At 43.2% G+C, this 15,866-nt stretch overlaps 1 protein-coding gene across 1 annotated transcript; it reads right to left on the bottom strand.

The window, feature by feature from the left end:
• Positions 1-2,415: 2,415 nt before the first annotated feature.
• On the bottom strand, positions 2,416-15,478 carry LOC114585276 (tetraspanin-6-like). Its single transcript, XM_028707787.2, has 7 exons — positions 15,305-15,478; positions 13,915-14,103; positions 9,484-9,558; positions 7,461-7,556; positions 6,764-6,913; positions 3,089-3,172; positions 2,416-2,723 (listed from the first exon to the last, which is right to left on the bottom strand). Exons 1-7 carry the CDS (start codon positions 15,452-15,454, stop codon positions 2,655-2,657), a joined length of 813 nt encoding a protein of 270 aa, XP_028563620.2. The 5' UTR covers positions 15,455-15,478; the 3' UTR covers positions 2,416-2,654.
• Positions 15,479-15,866: the final 388 nt, after the last annotated feature.

Genomic DNA, 15,866 nt, shown 5'->3' with positions numbered 1-15,866 from the left:
CACCATCAACAGACACCCTTTTCACACATCTGAATATAGAGAGGGAGGAATGAGGGAGCAGCTTTGTTTGTATACTTGACCTCCATATATTCACCACAAAGGCCTGAGCAACCTTCAGGCAAAAACTGAACAGAATCCCTCAGAATATAGAAAGCAGCTGGGGGGGGGGATGTTTGCTCAGGTCTTGTAATGAACATGGAGGTTCTTGACACATTCAAATGACATCTGAAAAGCAATTGAATCTACCACTCAAAGAGCTTTAAACCACTGCTGGGTAAAAAGTATGGCATTTAGCCTATATTGAAATGCATTAAAGGATTTTGAAGTTAATTACATTTGAAATAGTGATGCCACAGTGTAGCTGAGGTACTCTAATGTCAGAGAGGTAGCCTGGTTTACTGAGATCCCAGTTTACAGAAACAGTAGAATATTAGCTTATCAGGACTAAATCAGTGCAGCACTGTAAGGTTTTAATGATACAGAAGTTCATAATAGGTGGTGGCTGAGAAAAGATTAAACAGCCTTCCCCTTTTGGGAACATTCAGCTTGATGAAATCAAAAGCTTGAATCACATTTAAGAAACCGATCAAAATCAAAGCAGTATTGTACTATTCCTGTGCAAAAGATGACAGCTTGCGTTTTAGCCCCAATCTTTCTGGTTCCCATTTCCACACAATTTTTCATTATCTTGGATTTGATTACCATTGTCCCAGCCATCAAACTAACTGAGGTGATGTCTTGTCAGTTCCCATTACCAAGACTGCTGTAATTCAAAAACTGCAAGGTACTAAAATGACTTAACATCATTTTCCAGGTGTAGTTATTTCTGAAAGGGGACAAGAGAGAGAGGAGGAGGAGGAGGAGGAAAGGAAACTTCCAAAGCCACTGCCTTCATTTCTCAGAACAACTTGTATAAGTTATACTAGAATGAGCTTATAAATAGAAGCTTTGTTGTTGAAGCTAGAAAACTTTTACATAGTTAAGTTTTTAATTATAAACATAGTTATCCTTGTTAAGTTGTCTGCGGAGAACAGCTGTATTACCAGCACATCACAGTGAGGGGTGGCTCAAGTTACTTGGTTGCTTGAGGGGAAATGGTCAAGACAAGACTCTGCCCTTCCACCGGTCATCTTTCCATGTGCAGGAGCCAGCTGGACTGGCAGTTGGGACACGGTCTTCCATTGCCCCCAAAAGCAACAGACTAGGTTCAAGCCAGAGGCAGCTAGCTCATTTTACTTCATGGTAGAGCTGCTCCTGTACACACACACACACACACACACACACACACACACACACACACACTTCCTCTAAGCAGGGCATATATCATTTCATGGAAAAAAAATTGATCAGTGCTGCTCAAACTGGACTGGGGAATTAGCAGTGGGCCTCAGGGCCACAGCCGGCCTGCCTGCTGCCTCCCCTCACCTGACTGCCAGCAGAACCCCACCAGCACACGGCATTGTCACATGTGGAAGTAGGTTAGAAGGCAAGGTGGTAGGACAGAAAAGCAGAGGAAATAAGGGAAATGGACAATTGGATGGATGGACTGGCTGGCCAAGTGTGGAGGAAGGAGGGTAGGGATGATTGGGCGGGGAGGGGGGAGGACAGGAAAGCAACCCGTTATGATGCTGATGAACCTTCTGACCACACACACACACACACACACACACACAGCCCCCTAAATCTTCCTTCCCACCTGGTCTCCAGCTAAGCCAGAAAGCTTCTCCTGCCCAACTCCAAGGTAGCAGCTAACACCTTTGGTGGTCACTCGTAGCCGAGTAAGATTGTCTTCCATAAACACAGTTTTAACAATGAGTCCATATCTCATAAGGACAAGCAAGCATTGGGCAGTTTTGCTGAGAAGTCAACAGCAGCGTATACATACCAAGTAAAGATGGTTGGGAGATGGGGAACTTTGGCAGGCAGAGAAGGGAAGTCTCTTCAAGGAAAAGGGCAAGAGGGTGCCTTGAAAGGTAAGTAAGGGGGGGCGCACGCCGCACGCATGTACACACACCTCCCAAAATAGGAAAGAAGAAGAGAAGAGAGGAAAACTTATTAAGAGAAAGAAATAGATGTAAAAAAAAAAAAAAAAGGAGCACGAAGGAAGAATGAAAGAAACTAGTAGCTTGGGGTAGGTCCAGAGGGCACATGCTAAGAATGGAAGGAAGAGTGGAGAAGAAAGCATAGGAGCTGCATAAAGACACCAAGAGGCAATGTGTGGGGTGAGTGGGTGAGGACCTATACAACAGCAGCACCTCCTCATAAAATTCTGCCTGAAATGGGGAGGTGGGTTCATAATATCTCCAGAGCCACTATCTCTGCCCTGAGAAAAGCTGAATTGTGGCAAGAAGTTCCACAGAAGAAACTCACGAATAACTTTTTTAGCAATTTGCAAAGAGGGATCAGATATCGAGAGAAAGTGATGCAACAGAAATGGTCTTCCATCTGCAGCCATTTTTTGAGCAGTAGGTCTCAATTTGTATAACCATTTGAAATGGGCCATGGGATGGTAGAACGTTTGAGAACTACCACACTGGAGTGATGTAAGTATTTTATTTATGCACTACACAACAAGCAGGACCCCCCAAAAGTGAAGCACTGTTGAATGTTTTCTTCCAATCCCAGCTGCAGAATTCACATCAGCTTCTTGAAACTTATTCAATATGTTCATAATTTTCTTTTAGCGTTCTCAACAGCAGATAGCAAAATGGAATCCCAAATAGCTAGAAAGAAAGCACAGAACATACAGAAAATTTAGGATTGGGTATTTGGGTACTTGAAACACAAAGAAGGAAGACACAATAGACAGTAATCAGAATTATTTTGCTCTAGATGTATTTTTTTATATACACTGGGGCAACCACTTGGCTCATTGCTTCCAATGTGAATTATAAGGATTGTCACCTTACATTAGAAAAAAACATTTTTAGAAAACCCAAATGCATCTGGCTGGTCCTTATTTCTAAATTTGAAAGCCTGGCTCTCACATTTGTCAACATCAACATCAAATAACACCCATCTATAGTGTTTAAATCTAGATCTACTTGATAGACCAGTCTAACACTTCAGTTTAACACTTCATGCTTACCTGTGCAACTCCAGCAAAAATCCCAACCCCTCCAAGCATAGCAATGTGCTCTTCAACCCAATTATTCAGTTTTAGAACACACCCCTGGAGAAAGAAAGAGAAAAACTTGATATTTTAATTGCTGCAAGGGGCACCTTCAAAATCAAAGGCAGAACTTTTTAAATAAATTAAAATCTCAGTTTCACATTGTGATTAAGATTCCTACACACACACACACACACACACACACACACACACACAGAGAGAGAGAGAGAGAGAGAGAGAGAGAGAGAGAGAGAGGAGAGAGTCTTCAAACAGGGGCTCCAGTTCTTTTTATTCCTGCTGTCAAATTATGAGAGAAAGTAGCGACGCCCATCATTAAATCCACAGGCACCATTCCTCGACTCCCAACTCCCGCCAGTGTTAGCTAAATCATATCACCATATCTTCCTAAAGGCAGTAGGTAAGGGGACCATCACAAGAGGCAAAAAAGCTGATCTCCTCTACCCTCCTCCCCGAAGAAGAAGAAGAAGAAGAAGAAGAAGAAGAAGAAGAAGAGGAGGAGTTTGGATTTGATATCCCGCCTTTCACTCCCTTTAAGGAGTCTCAAAGCGGCTAACATTCTCCTTTCCCTTCCTCCCCCACAACAAACACTCTGTGAGGTGAGTGGGGCTGAGAGACTTCATATGAGTGTGACTGGCCCAAGGTTACCCAGCAGCTGCATGTGGAGGAGCGGAGACGCGAACCCGGTTCCCCAGATAACGAGACTACCGCTCTTAACCACTACACCATACTGGTTGATAGATGGGAAAGTCAGCAGTCATTGCTTTTCTTTGCATGGCAAACAGATGGGGAAGCCTCCAAGGGTTAAACAACAAGAACGAGAACCTCTAGCTACAAATGAATTAATGCCTCCCCCTCTTCACGAGAAAGAATCAAGGTGGAATGTAATGTCCAAGCCAGCTTGGAAGGTTTGGAGGTTTTGCAACATTTAGACTCATTTATCAAGCACCAGATCAGGGCTTAGACACAACTATATATGCAGTCTAAAACAATGTAGATCATTGTCTTTTAGACGTTTTTATCTGGAGAGCCCAGCCATGCCACATTCCTAACCTGGTCCTTCATTTAAGAGCACTTCTGAAGGCTGCTACCAAGACTGCTGGGACCAAAGTCCCCAATCCGTTTGTGACTTTCAAACACTCAATGAAATCCAAAAGTTACTGCAACAGAAACTTAGACCTGGCATGCGAAGAAAGCGTTAGCAAAGAAGTCACTTAAAAATGAACCAGCCCAGAAATGGCTAATGGTGAGAGATTATCAGCAGATATTTCCTTTACGTGAGCCATGCTTCCCTGAATGGGCAACCTCCTTCCTGTCTGGAAGATGGGAGTATAAGTTCTTCAGCATCAGCATTTAGAATCTGGGCAGAGTAAGATCACTGGGAGTTCAGTGGGAGTTTCAGGAAACTCCTACATGATTAGTGATTGTGCTGCTAGCTTCAGTGCACTATGCTTGCATTAATGTTACAGGAATACAATGGAAGTCCCTAGTGCGTACTCTCTCATCACAAGGAGACAAACCTTGTGCAGGGGTACACCACTGAACATCCTGCTATTTATGTAAATAGGATTGGTTTCTTTTCCCTTTCATAACAATACACGGAGTTTTGCTTTGTCGTATCTGAACACCAAACCAAAGTGTTGGAATTCCAAACGTTCCCCATCAGCTTAGAACTCAGGACAGATCTAAAGGATGAGGGTGGTAGCCTGATGTTTTTCGTGCATATTAAGTATTCCAAGATGTGCTGGTCACACTGAGAGATAAGATGTCACACCAAATTTGGTTGGGCTCACTCTGGTGTGTGGGGTGTACACATTATAGACAGGTGATTTAATGTGTTCTCTGTACATGCAACAGTTCTTTCTGTTCACAGATGCATTGATGTAAAAGGTGCACTCTATTTACTCATTTCATTTAACAAAACGTACACACTGCTTGTGATTTACAAACAGCAATCTAAAACGCTCATTTTAAAATACCAATGAAAGCAAACCTTAAAAATAAATTGACAAAATGTCAAAATATAAAATCGGCTATTTTAAAACAATACTACAAACTGCCGCATTGAAGGATCATTTGCTTGCAAGTGCTGAATGGAAATTATGTCGCACTTGTAAAAATGCAAGTTCCATAGGCTGAAATGGTAGAGTGGGCATATATTGCTTTAAGTAAGCATATATCCTTTAAGTAAACTGGTCCCAAGCTGTTAAGGGTTTTATATAGTAATAGTGACACCTTAAATTTGGCCTGGTAACAAACTGGCAGCCAGTGCAGATCTCAGTGCAGGTGTTATATGCTGATAAGGTCTCCCTCCTGTCAGTAATTGTGCTTCATCATTCTGCGCTAACAGTAGTTTCTAGACCAAGCACAACAGGAGCAACACATCAAGTTCATTGCAGTAATTCAGTATTTACATGTGCTTGGACTACTTCTGGTTAAGCTATACCAGTCCAGGAACAGCTGCAGCTGCCACACAGGGTTGAAAAAATGTGCTCCTACCTAGGCCTCCAGACACACAGCTGACTCCAAAATCACACCCAGAATGCAAGTCTGCTCCTTCAGAGGGAGTACCTAGAGATGGGAATTGGCCAATTTTTCAGAGGCGGGAACCACTCACTCAGAGCACCTCTATTTTGCTAAGATAGAGTTTATTTTCCCTTATCTGGTCCACCACTACATCTAGGCACCAGTCTGGGGCTCACAAGGCCTCTCCCAATTCAGATTTTATGGAGACAGAGATGAATGACATCAGCATACTGATGGCATCTTGCCCCAAATCTCCTAATTTCGCTCTCAACAGCTCCATATAGATTGTTATAGCACTGGGAATAAAATAGCGTCCTGTACTCTCTGCCTGGTGTGCTCTGGTCCATGGGGTCACGAAGAGTCGGACACGACTAAACAACAACAACAACACTCCCCTGTAGCAGAACTCCAAGGGAGACAAAAAACACACTCCCAGTGTTACTCTCGACTATGCCTTATAGCCAGGGGTTGGGGGGTCAAGAGGACACATGGTTGGGCATATAGCCACAAGCAAATAATAACAACAATTTATTATTGGTACCCTGCTCATCTGTTTGGGTTGCTCCAGCCACTAAAACATTAAACCTTAAAAAACTTCCCTATACATACGTCCACATCATCAGGCCACACAATCTGAAATCAGTTCCACAACATGTCACAGACTATAGAATTGGATGCTTCAACTGAAGCTGCAGAGTCAAGATAATTCAGAAGTCGGGTGACTTTATCCTCACAATGTGCAGCCAGTTGTTCACAGTAGGCCCTCAAAGGCTCCAGGGGGCCCTTCCCCAACAAGGGGAATCGGCAATCTCTGGACCACCTTAAATAACTCTGCTGGTTGGCTACTGGAGGCTGCAATGCTGGCTGCAAAATGTGCCCACATCACGGACCACACTGCCACTTGGTAGACATGATTATGTGCACTAATCTGTGTTTGGTTGACTTTAGAGGGAGACTTGCACTCTAGTTTTCGCCTGGCTCTAACCCATTTTATTTGCTAGCACATCCCTAACTGGTTGCCCACTTTGAAGGATATTAGTTTCAAACACACATTTCCCTTAAGAGACAAGACATGCAAGATGTGGTTTTTGACAATATGACGTTTACCTGCTGGTTAATGCCTGCTGTGTCTTTGCTTAGATCTGTGATGCAGTTTTCCACAGGTACTCTGCAACAGCTTATTGGGACAGATGAAGAGAGAGATCCAAATGTTGTGTTCAGCCAATCGGTATAGTTCTCTGCACCACAGCATTGGAACTAGAGTGGAAGGGAAAGGAATTTAGGTTGGTAAGCAGTGGAACAGATAGTGTGGTTGTTGATGAAAGCCTAAGAACTCTTCTTAACAACAACAAAAAGTATGAAGAAAGATTCTACTTATACTAATATGCTATTCTGCTAAACAGGTAATCTGAAGGCGCTATGACAATTTGTCACAGCCATAGGGTGAATACTAATTTCTTTTATTCCTATTGTCAACTCTAGCCAGACAGGTTTTGCAAGGGTTTTATTTTAAGCCCTACAAAGTCTTTTTCAACCAGAGAAAATGGTGGGACAGAAAATCTCAAAAAGCAATCATTCTATCATGCCATCTTCAAAGTTGTGCCTCCTTGACTTAGAGGGATTCTTCCCTTTTCTTTCCAGAACCAGTGGGTTTTCTGGTCTAATCCGATAGCCTTTAGATGGCAACATAGAAAGACTGAAAAAATATATTGTTATTCACGCTTGAGCTTCTTAAATGTTACCAGAATACTGGGCTTCACCATTAGTTCTCTGCTCTTTATAATTGAAAAGAAAGTTTGCTTACCTCTGTCTGTAAAGAGTCCACCCCTTTGGTGATCTGCACTTCTTCATTATATTTGTCCAATGTCTTCAAGGTATCGCTCAACAAAGTCTGATGCAACTGCATTAACACACACAGGGTTTTCCAAAGGCAGGAGAAAATAATTTGCATGGAGGGGGATAGAGCTAAGGAGAACCATTTCTTTTTATGAAAGGACTTCAAGCACACAAGTGGAAGTTGTGTCTTAATCAATCAATTGGACTCTTACTGAGTGGGCCCTTTCCCTCCACTTAGAAACAATTCTGGCCATGAAACAGCATTTTGTACGCTAGATGGATCCATCTAAAATAATCACTTAAATTAGGACTACACAATATTATCTTTTCTGTGTAGCAGGTAAGGAAGAGAAAGGGGAATTCAAACATCTGAGAGACACTGGCGCATTCAACAGGTGGATCATTAACAAGTTACAAGGTTCCAAGCATAATTACTAGACTGCATATTACTTGACTGCTTCCAAGCTAATACCCCCTTTGTACATCAACTTGCAACACATAGGGTCTCACTCAAGGCTGAAGCAGGAATGGAAATCCATTTACATATTTTGGTTAAGGAAGCACTTCTTACACTAGCTCTGGAGAAAAAATGGGGACCATCTGTGGCATAGTCTAACAATGTGCAGAAGTGTTTCCGTATTTTCTCTGGTGTTTCAGTTTAGTGGCAAACCCTATGAAGACATGACTGGCACTAATGTTTCTTGCAAGGCTTCTGGTTTAACTCATTTACTTTCTGAGGTCTGTCCTCCTTACCAATTGGGAAATGTAGCCAAGACAAATTATTTTCATACTTTCTCCCTCAGCCTTTCTATTCTATATTTATTGAGCACATTGTAGGCAGTTAAAAGCTTACACACAGTTAAATATCCCAAGCAAAACTCATTTCAATGCTGAAGGTTTAATTAAAAATGGAATGATGTGTTATGAAGCATTTATAAAGCAAATATAAAAGAACCACATCAGGACCACCGTCTTAAATTAGAGGAATAACCTGAAGGCCTCCTGTAGGTAGAGATCAACAAGTATAGAGGATAACCAGGGAAGACTTGCCCCACCAGATTCAATCCTACTTCTATCCACTGAAGCAAATAGTATGTGCTTCAGACTGAGAACATGGGCTTCAGGACTGGGAAGATCTCTTCATTCCACACCAGTTTTGACCAACAGGCTTGTTCCAGTTACATGAATTAGTAGACCACAGCTGGTTTTCAGGCTATTTTGCAGGTGGGATTCAATCACATACTGTATTGGCAAATTCAGGTTGGAGTAGTCGTCTAAACCTGCTGCCCAAAAGTAAGACACATGGGCAGGTAGGCTATGTGACCGAGGGGACAATTCAGCAGTAATAATAATAATAATAATAATAATAATAATAATAATAATAATTTTATTATTTGTACCTCACCCATCTGACTGGGTTGCTCCTTTCGGCGGCTTCCAGCAAATACAAAAACTTAATAAAACATTAAACATCAAAAACTTCCCTATACAGGGCTGCCTCCAGATGTCTTCTAAAGGTTGTATAGTTGACATCTGATGGGAGGGCATTCCACAGGGAGGGCACCACTACTGAGAAGGCCCTCTGCCTGGTTCCCTGTAACCTCACTTCTCACAGTGAGGGAACTGCCAGAAGACCCTCGGAGGTGGACCTCAGGGTCTAGGTTGAAAGCTGGGGGTGGAGACGCTCCTTCAGGTATACAGAGCCGAGGCTGCAAGCACAAGCTATTGGATTGGGAACATTTATTTTAAAAGGTTTTTGTTTTATTGGAGGGGGACAGAGAAGGAAAGAAATACCTCCTTGCTGTGGAAGGTGGTAAGCACAGGAGTATTATGCATCAGTTCAAAATAATAAAATATGTGCCCATCCCACTTACTGCAATTGCCCACTTCTCTTTGAGAATATTGACTTTAGGTAAGACTCTAGTTCTACATCTTTCCAACATCACCCAAAAACTATTTAAGGTGGTGCCTTGTTTTGGCACAAAACTTACCTTATGTCTGTAAGTGTAGGTGGCAGCACCAGCTGTGATTTCAAGTACCAACAGTGCCAACAATATGCCTATGAACTAGAAACGAAGAGTTGCTTTCAGCTTAAAGGTCATTTTCTTAACAACAACAACAAACATCAGGATTGTGCTAAGTGGTTTTAAAAAAAAAATACTTGCAGAAAATTGCATTGGTGCCCTCATTTTTTTCTTATTTATCTGCCCAGGTCTCCCACATCCCCTAGTCTAATTTTAATTTATCTGAGATGCCAAGTTGATTGTATGATGCCTACAGAGCCAAATTCAACATTTTGTCCATTATCACTGGCACCAATATAGATTAAGAGATGAAGTCACACTTAGGAATAGTCAAAATCAAATGGCTGATCATATCCAAGTTCAGCCTTCAGGTCCATACATGGTAAATTTACCTGCTGTGGTTAAAGTGTATACCACTGTTTATATGTTCACTTCTAAAACAACATATTTTGGGGCATGTGTCCAGTATTAAAAGCCAACAGGCACACACTCAGATGGAGTAGTTTTCCCAGCTGAACAAGAGAGCAGGGTTTGAGATGAAGAACAGTTACCTACATAGGGAGGATTTTTTTACTTATCACAAAGTATACTCAAAAACTCCTTCATATAAGATATGTACACATTAGCAGCTTAAAACACAATGCATTTGCACATTGCCAAGTACACCAGAGAGGTGGCAGGGATACCTGTTTGGTACCCCCCTCCAATTCCCATTCATGAAGTCGTCATCCGCACACACACTGCCATCTGTGAACTTGCAATGGATGTCTCAAAGTTACACACCTCAGCTTGTCTGCGAATGGAATGTGGTTTAATTTGCCTTTTGGATTGAAGCTGGTTTGAGGGAAATCACATCAAACAGCAGTTTTTCCTCAATAAACCATAGGATAGCTCTGCATTGTGGGTAATGTGGGGTGTACACGCACGCCAGGAATGGGAATACAATAGAGGCAGAATAATGGCTAATGTGTAAATGGTACCTCCGGTTACATATGCTTCAGGTTACATATGCTTCAGGTTACAGACTCCGCTAACCCAGAAATAGTGCTTCAGGTTAAGGACTTTGTTTCAGGATGAGAACAGAAATCGTGCTCCGGCAGTGCAGCGGCAGCAGGAGGCCCCATTAGCTAAAGTGGTGCTTCAGGTTAAGAACAGTTTCAGGTTAAGTATGGCCCTCCGGAACGAATTAAGTACTTAACCCCAGGTTCCACTGTACATGGCCTATGGTCTTCAGAAGGTTTTTACTTGCTCTAAAGACGGGTCATTATACCGTTTGCTCTGAACCTAATCTGTTTTGAGTGAGGGTGGGGAAATCAATTGTGCAAGATTGCTAGTTTATTTCTTGCCTATTTCTTATGCTTAGGCAACAATACATTTATTATTTGTGGTTGTCAGGACGGTTGCCTAGCACAGTGTTTCCCAACCTTTTTTGGGCAAAGGCACACTTGTTTCATGAAAAAAATCTCGAGGCACACCACCATTACAGCCCCGTGACGTCAGCGCGCAGCGTCACGCCGGGAGGGATGCATGAAAGTGTAAGTTTCAATTTTTCCCCTCCCCCTTGCCTTCCTTCTGTGCCAACCGCCAAAAAGCCAAGAAAAAAGCCAAGACTTTAGGGCAGCAGGTCGACACGGAAGAAGCTCCTACCTAAGGACAGATGCGACGGCCGTGTCCTCTTCTGCCACACTTGGCAGCCCTGCCTCACGGTCGTGACTCCCACCCTGATTTCTCCCCGCAGGTCGAGCGGCACAGGCAGCCCAATGTGTCCAGCCCAGACACAAGCCCCGCTTCCCCACTCTAGATCCTGAATGCGACCAAGTGCTCTGGACTCCCGAGCAGGGTGGGAAAGAGGACTCGCATCTGGTAGCTTCCGGGCTCCTCGCCTGCTCGAGGGATGGCATTGCAGGCAAGCTGCCGGCCGTCGCCATCGCCGCCCCCTCATGCGAGTGGACCTGCCCGGAGTGGTGGGCCGGGGGAGGCTCGCTCTCTGTGGGGATGTGGCCCGCACGCGCAGCCCCGCTTCCTCCTGCCCAGGGCTGAGCTCCTTACCCGCGATCTCGGTCTCGCGCACGCGGATCCCACTTATTCCTCCCAAACATTTCATACAAAACACCCACCCGCACACACACGAAAAATAATAATGATAATAATGAAAATAAATATTTTCCCCCTTTTATCTTACAAAATCTTTTTTTTTATTTTGACTTCCTGTCAAGTCCCTTCACATATGTTTTAAATTACAATTGAATGTACACAAAACAATAAACCCCGCACAATCGATCACACGCGCACACCATTTGAATGGCAATGCACATCAACTTGGGGCAGAGAGCTGCGAGTGCGAGCGCGCCCCCCCCCCCCAGATGTTGCACCCAGTACGGCTGGCCCCCCTGCACCCCCCACGCTACGCCACTGTTGGGGAGAACTGTGTCAGATAGCACAGCAGCACCCACACTTTGGAACTCCCTGCCTATTGATGTCAGGTGCCTTCAAGATGGTTTTTTGGGGGGCCCGCTTTAAAAAAAAAACCCCACCATTTTTGTTTCTACAGATACCCAGACTGTTGACATGGTTTTAATCAGTTGGTTTAAATTTTTCCGACGTTTTAAATAGCTGCTGATAATTTGCTTATATTTTTGCAAATCAAAGGGTATATCCGTTTTATGAAACAAAATACGGGGGGCAGCGTAGGAGCCACCTCCTAGGGGTCAAGGTACCATCGACCCCCCAATAAATTTTTTGGTGGGGACTGCCCCCCCAAGTTGATGTGCATTGCCATTCAAATGGTGTGCGCGTGTGATCGATTGTGCGGGGTTTATTGTTTTGTGTACATTCAATTGTAAGGTAAAACATATGTGAAGGGACTTGACAGGAAGTCAAAATAAAAAAAAAAGATTTTGTAAGATAAAAGGGGGAAAATATTTATTTTCATTATTATCATTATTTTTCGTGTGTGTGCGGGTGGGTGTTTTGTATGAAATGTTTGGGAGGAAATAAGACGGTAAATTACAAATAACAAACACAATATTGATGTATGTCATTTTTATTTCTCAATAATATTTTGAGGTAGTATGGTGGTAATGTTTTTTGTAACATAAAATCATTCAATAAAAATTCTATATTAAAAAATAAAGATTATGAGGGACTTACCTGCCCTCCCCCAATGTTTTATTCCAGTTGGCATCCCCGGGGGGCAGGGCCAGTTTGCCTCCGCACCCAAATATGCCCCCACTAGGTAACGCGTGAGTGATTTCTGTGCCTGCCGGGCTCCTGGCTTAAGGGCGAGCTTCTCCTGCGGGAAGCAGCGGAGGGATATCGGCATGACATTGGCAGGCGTCCCTGGCAAGAGCGTGCCAGCAAAGAGTGACTCAGGCTTGAGCCGGGACGGTGACCAAGCAAGCCGGATTTAGCTTTGATCCAGCAGCCCCTTCTCCTGCTCCTCCGAGCCGCCTCTGAAATGCCTCCCGCCTGCTTCTTCTCACCCCTCCCAGCGCGCAGCCGAGGCACATTCCGGGCGGCCGGGTGCGCGGGATCCCTCAGAGCGAGCTGGGAAAGGGAACCTTAAATGGGCGAAGGATGCAAGATGGGGGGGGGTCTGGCACTGCCTCCCCCAATGCTCACGGCGTCCCCTTTCATCTCCCCCTTCCCCTCCAGGGCTGCAAGGCAGGCAGGAGTTGTGCAGGTGAGGCTTTGCGCATCGCTGCTTCCCCTGTTGGATTCCAGCCTGAGCCTCGCAACTCTTTGGGAATAACTTCTAAACGTTCTTTCAGGAGGCAAGATGCAAATCAGACAGGTTTCCTTTGGGCTGGGCTTGTTTGAAATGGAGCATGCTTGATTTAGCTGTCCCTCCCCCCCTTACTGAGGGAAGTGGGTGGCGCTGTGGTCTAAAGTTTAGACGTCATCGCGGCTCGCCGCCGCCCTCCACTTCCCTGTTCCCTCCCCTCCCTCGGGTCGCCGTGGTTACCGAGGACTGCAAGCTGCTCGGGCGAGCGTGGGGCATTAAGTGGGAGAAGGAAAATTAAAATTAAAACTCGCCTGAAGGCCGCCTCTCCGGATATCTTTCGAATTTTTTAATTTTTCCCGTAGCACACCAGGCAACGTCTCGCGGCACACTAGTGTGCCGCGGAACACCGGTTGGGAAACACTGGCCTAGCATAGTTCTTCCTGTGGGTATTACAAGGAATTAAAAGAATGGGTGAGAGACCTAAGCGCACCTCCCCATTGAATTACACAACCCAGTTAAGAAAGCACTGCAACTTAAAAAAAAAAAATCAATTACAGTATGGCATCTCTTGACCCAGCCCTCCTCTGTGCCTTCAGAAGGGTAGAGGTTAAGCTAAATTTAAAGGCCTACTCATGCTTTGGATCTGACTTAGAAATCTGGGTATCATTACTTACCAATTTGATCAAGTTAGGACTGCGGTTTAGTAGAGCAACTTTCCCAAAAGCTGACGAAAGGACGACAAGTGTGCCAATAACTGTTATGATCATAGGGACTTTTGAAGCAGCATCATTTATCACTACATAGATATCACGGAGCTTCACCTGAACAGATACTCCAATGCACATTAACAAAACTCCAGAGACCTAGAATGTTAAGAGTCAATAAAAGAAGCTGTGAAAGCTTACTCTTGAGGAAACATACATATTAGTCACACAGTTTATAATAATAATTTAAAAAATGACAAACAAGCATTGTGTAACTTGTTAAATTGCCCCCTAGTCTCTGCACTAAGGACTGCTTTAATTTCCCCATTGTAAATCTGATTGCAAATGATCAAGCCTTGGTGTATCATTCTGCATGGGCTGACTGTTTATATTCTATGTAGAATATAAAAGCTAATTTATATCAGTACAGTACTCTTTCAGGCTTTGTTTTTTTACCAGTTCTAAGTTGCATCATGGAGGGCCTGGACTTGTACTGCCTTTCTGTTTCAGCCATACCACCTCTTTATCTCAATATAAATACAATCAGTTTTGTATTCATCCTTTTTCTTAAGTTTTGTGTTGCATAAGCACTTCTTTTTAGGAAGGAGGCCAATAGGAAAGTCTGACTTTCTCATTATGTCTCAATACAAGGGGAGCCAGTGTGGTTAAAATGTTGCACTAGGACCTTGGAGATCAGGGTTCAAATCTCCAGTTTGCCATGAAGCTCGCTGGGTGATCTTAGTCTAGTCACCGCCTCTCAGACTAACCTACCTCACAGGGTTGTTATGAGGATTAAATGAGTTGGGGAAGAGCCACGTATGCTACTTTGAACTCCTTGAAAAATGGTGGGATATAAATGCAATAAATATAATAAAAATAAAAAGAAGAAGAATGATGCCTACTAAGAACCCAGTCCTATTGAACACAATGGGTTTTACTCATTGGGGTTAGGATTACAGCCTTATTTTCTCAAAAACTGGGAGTGTATAATTTTTGTTAAACAACACTGGATGACCAAGCAGATTTTAATAGAACTATTTTAACTTGTTAAAAGAGGCTATGTTCATTAACACTGTACAACTTGAAAGGTTGCTAGAGTACTTTTTACACAGAAACCTTACAGTGACATCTTAAGACTTCTAACCTATAGCAGTTACAAATCTATACAATTATTGGAAAGCACAGCAGTAGAACAACTAAAACAAAACCAGAAGCTGATTGCACACAGACACAATTCAATTTGTAAGCGCAAAGAATGTTTCACTCAACAACAAAAAAGCTATGTAATAGATTATACAGCTTCTACTCAAATCACTACATTTCAACACAAAACCTAAATATGCCACTAAAAGTAACTTACCCAATAAAAGAAGATAGCCAGCCAAAAACAAATTTTAACAAATCTTTCAAAATTACTAATCCCTTTTTCATTCATCTTGCTTACTAACTTCTGTCTTACACCTCCTGAATAACCAGTAGTGATGATAGATATACTAACTCTAATGTGCATTCAATTGTTGCACTTGTCACCAATTTCAAGTTAATTATCCTTTTAATGGAAAATGTCAAGTGCTTTATAGAGAGGAACAGGTTTGTTAAAAGTCCTAAATCACTTATTCTGGAGTGATGTGGTAAAGCAAACTAAATCAGCTGTGGTCACATAATGCATTGCTCCTGAAACAACTTGTTCCAGACTTCTATATGTTGAATTACCAGTCACTATGTAGGGATAGAGATCACTCCTCATGCCTTCTAATTATCAATACCAACATCCATAAATAAATGAAGTAAGACACTTGTGCACAGTGGCGTAGCGTGGGTTGTCAGCACCCGGGGCAAGGCAAGTAATTTGCGCCCCCTAACCCGTGGATTTGCGCCCCCTAACCCGTGGATTTGCGCCCCCTAACCTGTGTATTTGCCCT

The sequence above is a fragment of the Podarcis muralis genome, chromosome 1, assembly GCF_964188315.1.
Source record: "Podarcis muralis chromosome 1, rPodMur119.hap1.1, whole genome shotgun sequence".
NCBI classification, from domain to species: domain Eukaryota; kingdom Metazoa; phylum Chordata; class Lepidosauria; order Squamata; family Lacertidae; genus Podarcis; species Podarcis muralis.
This window is presented reverse-complemented; position numbering and strand designations above follow the sequence as displayed.